General features: G+C 37.9%; 1 protein-coding gene across 4 annotated transcripts in view; it reads left to right on the top strand.

Annotated features, from left to right (window-relative positions):
* Positions 1–8737, top strand: part of HAPLN1 (hyaluronan and proteoglycan link protein 1) — a 77274-nt gene extending 68537 nt beyond the window's left edge. For all 4 annotated transcript variants that reach the window (XM_082724691.1, XM_082724688.1, XM_082724690.1 and 1 more), the window contains 2 exons: positions 4523–4825; positions 6870–8737. In XM_082724691.1, the coding sequence (XP_082580817.1) occupies positions 4523–4825; positions 6870–7159 (593 nt within the window). In that variant the 3' untranslated portion in view covers positions 7160–8737. The remainder of the gene's footprint in view (positions 1–4522; positions 4826–6869) is intronic.
* Positions 8738–9382: the final 645 nt, after the last annotated feature.

Raw genomic sequence — 9382 nt, forward strand, 5'->3', positions numbered from 1 at the left:
CTATTTATGTATGCTGCAATATGAGGCAAGGACTCGTATTTTAAAATGAAATTACTAAAATAAATTTAAGATAGTTACTGTAGAATAACATTTGAAGAAGCTTGGTTGGTCTAACCTGAAGGTAGACATGGAGAGTGACTTGGTAATTTCCACATAGTCTGGGACAGATGAGCAAGGTACTGTGATTATATACTTAAGAGTTTAAGGACCATGTGGCAAAAGAGATTTTGTGGTTAGCCCTTAATAGCTCCAACCCAGTGTTTGACTTTTTTTCATTATCAGCTACATTCTTACATGTGACCATTAGGCAAGTTTCAGTCAAAGTCCTCATCAGTCTGCTAATGTATGTAAATAAGGCCAAGGAAACATATCATTTTAAATGTCATGATGATGCTTTTTCAGCTGTACTTGTACAATGTTTTAAATTATATTGGTCCTTTAATACATGCTAAATGCTATGTTCTCCAAAGAATTCCTCCAGTTAGGACAAAAGTCATTCTTCTTTAAGATGTCCAAATTATATGGTTTGTATTTATAGTACAAGATTTTATTCTGTCTTGGATTCAAACTCAATTCAACTAAACGAAAAATGTGACACTTTTTTTTTTCCAATCTCCCATTGTATTGGTTTTCTGCTAGTGACAATGGGGCTAGCTACAAAAAAATATAGTCTGAGAACTTTTAGAAATAGAAAAAAATAATTCAGACATGTGTAGAGCACTGAGAGGCACTAGAAGGGGCATTGAGGAAGGGAAAATTATACTCGTGGTGTCTATTACTCAAGTTACTGGAATTGACGTTAGCTTTCATATGGGCTAAGGAATGAACATCCTTCAGATGTCTGAAAATTGACATTTGCCAACAACTAGGATGAACTGGACTGTGCAATTATAAATATTAAAGGGTATGTTTTCAAAATGTATTTCTATTGACTAAACCACTCACATTCTTCTCCATACGTAGATCATCTTTATTAATTTCCTTTGTCATGATGCTTACCAGCCGTTCATGGGAAAAGAGACAACTTCTGATTACATTTTGACGTATGAGGATAAAATAATCATACTTGGAAAATAATCACACGCCCTTCATTTCCACCGATGGAAGTTTACTTTGTATTTTTGTAATGCTGGGTGAAAGCAATATCCATTCCCTCTATAATTCAGCTACAGGAAGTGCACATTTTTTCCTCAGAGAAAGGTTTCGGCAATTACAGTCTTAGATGTTGAAATCTTAATTCGGGGGAAGTAAAATAAGTAAATAAATAAAACACTAGCAAACATGCAGCTTCAGAAATGTCCCTGCTTGTAAGAAACATCTGATTATTGAAATGTGTGCACCAAATGAGCACAGTATGGTGAAACTTTTACAACTTTGGCTGAGACACAGAAATAGACCTTGATTTACTTGGGATGCATTCTTTTCCATAAACATAAACATTAATTAAAATTCAAGTAAATGTTTTGAATTAATATAACAATAAGTTGGCCATTCATTCCTACAGTTGCAAAATAATGAAGTTTCAGTATTGGGTTTCATTATGACTTTTTTTTTAATAAGATTTTATTTATTTATTTGACAGACAGAGATCACAAGTAGGCAGAGAGAAGGCAGAGAGAGGGGAGAAGCAGGCTCCCTGCTGAGCGGAGAGCCTGATGATACGGGGCTCGATCCCAGAACCCTGGGACTATGACCTGAGCTGAAGGTAGAGGTTTAACCCACTGAGCCACTCAGGCGCCCCTCATTATGACTTTTTTTTTTTTTCATTATGACTTTAAGAAATGTTTGCATGAAGTTATGTTAAATTTGAAAGGAACTTAAATAAAAATACATTACACTGAATTTGGAACTGAATCAATCATGGTAACATTCAATGATTAATCAAGAACTACTCAAGAAAATTTTTTCCTAATTCCCACGAGAGTCCACCAAATACCACCACAGTGAATTTAAAACCAGAAAGGCCATCTAAGTCTTAAAAACCATTGTAAATTAGAATATTCGACAGTCTCCACTATTCCCTTCTTGAGACATTTGGGAAATGGACTCCAACCCAAATGGTTTCTCCCTCCAGACTGAAACACTTTGAGATTTTTCTCTCACTTGGGGTCTAGCTGCCAAGGAAATCTTTCTTGGATAAATTAAAATTTTTCTGTTCGTTGGCATTGCTGGGATTCTGAGGAAAGAGGATGAAAGGCATGAGGGGACAGGGAGAGCTATAGCAGTTCCTTCCCAGCCCTAACTGGGTTCTTAGCTGGATGCCTGGAAATAGCTCTTCTTCGATAGAACCATCTCAGGCTCCCCCCAACCCCCATCACTGCAGGGGGCAGTGGCAACTGAGAGAGTCTTTTCCTCCTTCCTTTTGGCTCTGATTCAACTTACAGATCCCTCAGCCAAGAACCTGAGAAGGCAGGATGAGATCAGGAAGCCTTCCTGGATCCCTGCCTCTAGGGAACATAGCCAGCTGGACCGTCCTAGAGGGACAAACGTGTCCTGCAGAGGCCTTGGGTGGACACGACTGGATTTAGGCTATTGAAATTTCTTCTTGTAGAGTTTTCCAGGACAATTTATAAAAGAAAACATTTCCTGTGTCCTGGTTACACGATTAGTGAATCGTATATTCATCTTGAACAGGGTCTGCGGTCTCATAAAACAGCACTTGTGATATAACTCACCCATTACTGTGTCAGTGGGACAATTTATTATATTCCACAAGCTAAAGCATTAATTATTTCTAATTATAACCAAAAATCCAAGGCAAGGCCTTAAATAGCCATTCTGAATTAATTGTCTTTTCTGGGGAGACATTTTGAGGCAGGAGTCCTTCTGAAAGTCCAGCAAATGATACAAGTTTGCTTTCTGATGACGTAATTCTTATCGTTGAAAGAAAATGCACAGAAAGTTAGGAGATGGCTCAATCATCTCCAGTGATTATCTGACCCAAAGAAGGCTTTGGGGAAGCCATTGTATCTTCCCAGGCAAAGTCAAGTCACACAGTTCATATTTGTTAAGGGTTTTTGCCCTCTCAAATATTTAACTTAATTCTTTGGCATTAACTCCACCGATATTTATTCTGTATCTGCCTTGTACAAGACAAGCTTTGAGAAGGGTTTTTTTTTCCTATTTGCAAGAAAAATGCTTTTAAAAACTCGTTTCAATTTACAACATATGAATATGGACGCTGAAGAATTATTTTTAAACAAAAGCTCTCATTTTTATTGTGCATACAGAACAGAAAAAAAAATAAGATCAAAGGCTACAATTTAAAGTTGAAATGGATAACAGAGCCAGGATACCCTCAGTGGAGTATGGAGTGAGGTATGCTCCACTGTAAAGAATTGGCTTATTAATATGAAATAAAACTGCTTAATTAGGTTTTTGTTAAATATGTAAAATGATTTTTTTAGTTTCTCCAAGTAAGAACCCCCTAAGTAAAAGTTACTTAGATAAGTAAGTTTTTAGGAGCATATATAAAATAATGTATCTAATTTGAATCACTTGTTACCATGTTTGTTTACACATTTAAAAGGCTGGCCTGGGCACCCCAGTGGCTTAGTTCTTAAGTAACTGCCTTCACTCAGTCATGATCCCAGGGTCCTGGGATCCAGCCTCACATCGGGCTCCCTGCTCAGCAGGAAGCCTGCTTCTCCCTCTCCTCCCTGCTTGTGTTCCCTCTCTCGCTGTGACTCTCTCTGTCAAATAAATAAATAAAATCTAAAAAAAGAAAAAAAAAAGAAAATGAAGAAATGAATCATAAATAAATAAATAAAAATAAAAGACTGTTTAAGTGGGGCACCTGGGTGGCTCAGTTGGTTAAGCATTCAACTCTTGATTTCGGCTCAGGTCATTATCTCAGGGTCTGGGATCAAGCCCTGAGCTGGCTTTACACTCTGTGCCATAGAATCTGCTTAAGATTCCCTCTCTCCCTCTCCTTTTGCTCCTACCCCCAAGGCACTCTCTCCCCGAATAAATAAATAAAATCTTTTTAAAAATAAGTAAAAAAAAAAAAAAAAAAAGAAAAAAAAGGCTATCCTAAGCTAATCACTAATTATATAACTACTAACAAAAAACATGCAAATTCTGATAAATTCCTTCTCTCTGAGCACTATCTTCCCCCATTATCAATATTCAATATTGACTTTTTCCTAGCTGCAAAGGACTCAGTAGTAATCCATTTTAAAGTTATTAACAGAAGTAGCAGAAGGTAAATTCTCAAGGAGGCTATCTGAAAAATATAACCCATGGGTGAATCATTCCAAAAAGGTGAATGTTAAAGTTTGAATTGAACCCTTAAGTGAAAGGGTAATTCACTGAAGTCATCAAACCACATACCTTAACTGTGAAATGCTCAGAGCTGAGAGGCTGTTTGTAGGGGAAAGGGACCACGAGAAATCCCTGCAAGCTGACCAAAAACTGTAACTTCATCTGATGGAGACTGTATTCTGTTTTCACCATTCAAGTGACATTTGCTCATGATTGTTACTTTCTGTACCACTGATCCCTTGGTCTCTCCTTTGGACAGGTGTGGTATTCCCTTACTTCCCACGACTCGGGCGCTACAATCTCAATTTCCACGAGGCACAGCAGGCGTGTCTGGACCAGGATGCTGTGATTGCCTCCTTTGACCAGCTGTACGATGCCTGGCGTGGCGGGCTAGACTGGTGCAACGCCGGCTGGCTCAGCGACGGGTCTGTGCAGTACCCCATCACGAAGCCCAGAGAGCCTTGCGGGGGCCAAAACACGGTGCCCGGTGTCAGGAACTACGGGTTTTGGGATAAAGACAAAAGCAGATATGATGTTTTCTGTTTTACATCTAACTTCAATGGTAAGCTATTAAGCTCTTCAGTAATAGTAAGATATCACTGCCTTCTTTCCTGTCCTGGGGATCAATACGTACTATAACACCACACTCCATTTTTAATCTTACATGCTTTGACGTATTGCCCTGAGTTAGAAAAGATGAAAAGTTCTTTAATGTCATAATTTAAAAAAATATTCACGTGAGCAAAAATGTCCATTTCTACTATTCCTAGGTATTATTGCATCTGATTGTAATTATAAAATGTTTTAAGTTGAGATATTCTACAGGGTCTGTTTGTTATTGAACAGACAATAGAGTATAATAGAGATGTGTGCCATGGGCTACAGATCTCTAATTGAAGCCTCTATGTCACACTCTAAATTACAAAGTCAATTATGTTCATAGTTGATCAGTAAAACTCACAATAATGAGAGAGCTCAGAGTAAAGAGGACTTTGCAAAACAAAAACAAAAGCCCGACAACAATAAGAAACAAAAAAAGTAGCAATGACACTGGAGACGAAAGCAGAAGAGATACACGGGTTGTTTCTGTGTTGTTGATGGTAAGTCTGTTGCCTTCAGTGTAACTCCCAACCCAGTCTTCCCCATCTAGAACCAGCTACACAATTTGTGGGACCTAGTGCAGAATGAAAATGTGGGTTCAAAATTTATGCTCAAAATTCATGTTCATAATTATTTTCAAAATTTATGGTCATAATTATGTTCAAAAATTATGCATTTTAATATGGTGACAGAAGTACATTCAACATACATGGAGCCCTGTGTAACTGCACAGGTCACACGTCCATAAAGCAAACCCTGGCCCCATCATTTTCTATGTTAGTTCCCTGGCAACATGCTTTGGGAAAAACAGCGAGGGATCAGGGATGAACCAACTTTCTCTAAAGGGCCAGATAAATATTTTTGGCTTTTGTGGGCCACACAGTCTTGTTGTAACTACTCAGTGTAGTTTTATACGTTGTAATGCAAAACAGCCACAGATAGTATGAAAAGGAAGGGTATGCCTGTGTTTCAATACAACTTCTGGTGACCCGTGTGCAGTAGTGTGTGGACTTCTGGTATAGATGACAGAGTCAACCTTCTAACTCATGCTCTGGTGGCCTCCACCTTTCCTCCAAATCACACTGTCTTAGTCTCACCCGAAAGAACAGGCAAGCATTAATTTATACTGCAGGAAGTTATATGTAATGGAGGGCGAGGAGATGTCCCACTACAATGTGTAATCAGGTAAGAGAGTCTGATTATATTCCACTGAGACTCAAAGTCTGAGAAAATCTTCCGCGTAGCATTTCAGCCAATTGATGTCCTACTTTATACATTGTATGCATATTTAATATACACTGAAGGTATTTCAGTAATTAACTTTATTCAATGAGTGGCTAAGATTAATCCGCTCTTTCTTGTGCAATCAAGAAATGGTTAGGTGTCAGAGCTCCCATTGAATACATAAATTCATCCTCTTTGCTAGTAACTGAACAGACTTGGTTCACATTCTGAGTTCGCATTATTTATGGCAAGTGACTTCCTGTATTTTTTGCATTTTCATACTGTAGTCTTTGAATCAGAATAATGTCTTATTGATACCTGTAATGAAAAGGACTTGAGGGCTTTTGATTTTTTTTTAAATGGACTTTTATGTCAGGAATGTTTTTTGATCTTTTCACATTCAAATTTTGCCTCTCCAGAAACTTGTGCTAGGGTTCAGTCTTGTACAGCTAGAATTTAAATAGCTCTTCCTTTTAACATGGAATTCTGTCTTCTGTGGTGCTACAGAAGGGCCCTTTTAGTCACTAATTAGCTAACAGAAAGTGCATCTGTCATTTCCCTTCTCGGTTTCAAAGCTCTAAAAGGGCACGTCTGAACTCATATTAAGGGACAAGGAAAAAACTAATTTAATGGAGAATGACCCGGGGGGCGCTACGTTTAACCCACAACCCTGCATCGCTCTATCTCCCCCTTCCATGGGGAACACTTCCGTTTGGGCTGCTTCCATCTCTGGGCAGTTCAGCAGCAGACCGACGCATGACTCTCTCCCCTTCTCTCCGCAGGCCGGTTTTACTACCTGATCCACCCCACCAAGCTGACCTACGACGAAGCGGTGCAAGCTTGTCTCAACGACGGTGCTCAGATTGCAAAAGTGGGCCAGATCTTCGCAGCCTGGAAACTTCTGGGATACGACCGCTGCGATGCGGGCTGGCTGGCGGATGGCAGCGTCCGCTACCCCATCTCTCGGCCGAGGAGGCGCTGCAGTCCCACGGAGGCTGCCGTGCGCTTCGTGGGGTTCCCAGATAAAAAGCATAAGCTGTATGGTGTCTACTGCTTCAGAGCATACAACTGAGTGTGCCCCTAGAGCACATCAGTTTTAAAGTCATTAAGAACATGTGAAAGGTTTTTTGGTTTTTTTTGTTTGGGTTTGGTTTTTGTTTGTTTGTTTGTTTTTTCAATACGAACTCGTGCAAGTTACCAAAACTGTGATAACCCTTTTTTACTTACTGGAAAGAGTCATTTTCATAAAGACCAATTCATGAATTTGTTTTTGTAAAGCTATCATTCAATATATATTATAAATTAATATAATTTTAAGGGAAGCGTTAGATAAGGAGGCTTTAGAGCCAAATTGTTTAGGCTACATCATCCCGGTGAAGTACCCTTTCATGAATGGGGCACGCAATAGCTTGAGGGTTGCGAGGGTGACGTTAAGGAAAGTGCAGCTACTCAGAGCAGCAGCTTCCACAAGCACAAATTTTACACATTTGTACAATTTTGAAATGCACTACAATCTACAGATTAGAGCAACGGATTTGAAATACAGGCTTCTTTACAGAAACTGAGATTCCGAGGGGTTGCACAAAACTCAGTTTCACAAGGGAACAATCTACACTTTTCTAAAATATGTTATTTCAAGTCTCCAATAAACAGAACGTTTTAGTCTTTAAAATCCTGCCTTTTTGACCAAAAAAAAAAAGAAAGAAAGAAAGAAAGAAATTTATATGGACTCCAATGCATAGTGACAAGCACAGTTAAAACTCCTTAATAACCCCATTTATATGAAGTATGAAACATAAATGAGCAGATAATATTTAACCAATGAGAGACTCCTATCTTCTTTTAATTGAAATGACAGGTACCTGAGAAAATCATTAAATCTTTTGAGTAGCTTTACCGAGTTATATTTAAATTCTAAGGGCCGTCTGCTAAGCAGCATTAGCATCTACTCAGGGCAGTTATATAGATAAACTGCTGGACAGAAAAATTGTAAAATTTAGCAGCTTGATTTTATGTTAGCCTATGAAATATATTGTCCTATAAAAATAACTTTAAGCTATTTAATATTTCCTTCTTATTTACCTTACAGGAAAGAAATTTAAACCACAAAAGAAATGAGTAACTCAACACTTGCCTAACCAACAACAGACAACCAAATATAGACCCAACTTTCAAAATTCCCATTATTCTTCTTTGTATATACTAGAAAGCCCAAATGGTGCCTGTGGGGGGGAAACAAGAGAACAAAGTCGTTCTAAACCTTCCTCCAAATAGAAAACGTGGTCAGTGATGTCACTTTCCTTCATTAGGCTTAAATGAAATGCAGAACCTCCCATCAAAGAGTTTACACTAAAATCTTCAGGGCTTTAAATGAAAGGGTAAGGCCAGCTTTAGAAAAACAACTTTAGACATTAGCAGCTCCAATATTAAATAAAGCTCTGTTTTCCTATATTTTTATGACTGTGAGACCCCACAGGGACCAATATTTGTATTCAAATTACATTTCATGGTTTCCCATTGTTTCACAATGAGTTCTAATAACTGGGATTTAGTATAATAATCCAAGTATGACATAGCTGGTATGCTTTCATGAATGTTTTTATGTAGATTTTCCTCCCATGAACATGAGTAAATAAATCTGTTTCCTGAATTGATTGTGGTTGCATTTAAAGCTCTGTAATAATTCTAATAAATTTACTCTATAGAGGTACATGTGTGGAAGGTATAGAACAATTGGAAGTCCATGAAACCATAATTATATCCATACATTATCTAGAGAAAATATTGTAAATAAAAGTAGATCATTTCTTTTATCGAAGCATATCTGGGAAATTTCAGATGCTTCAATATTAAAAGAGGATAGTGTATGCATGCACATTTTTACATTAGGTTGGATATGCAAATTGTACAAAAATATAAATCCAAAGAGGTCGTAAAATTTAACTCAAACACAGCTGATACAACTAGCATTCAAACTTCTAAATTAAAAATACCCCAATGATCTAGGGTAAGATGAATACATCATTTAAAGAGGGGACCATCTCCAAAACAGCAACTTTAACACCTCAAATATGGGGGGTAGCATATTGGAGGGAGACCATGTGTGAATGATTATGACCCACATTACAAGAATTTTTTTGGAAATGCAAGTGGGAACACATTTCTATTGAAGCAGGTATATAATTTTCAGTTATTGCTGCAGAACTCTACCTTTATAATATTAAGCATAGTAGGCTTTATTAACTTTTGAATACTTACTAGTATTGGAATTGGTGCTGTTCAAAATCTCTGGAGT

The sequence above is a fragment of the Mustela nivalis genome (genome assembly GCF_964662115.1).
Source record: "Mustela nivalis genome assembly, chromosome: 3".
Lineage (NCBI taxonomy): Eukaryota > Metazoa > Chordata > Mammalia > Carnivora > Mustelidae > Mustela > Mustela nivalis.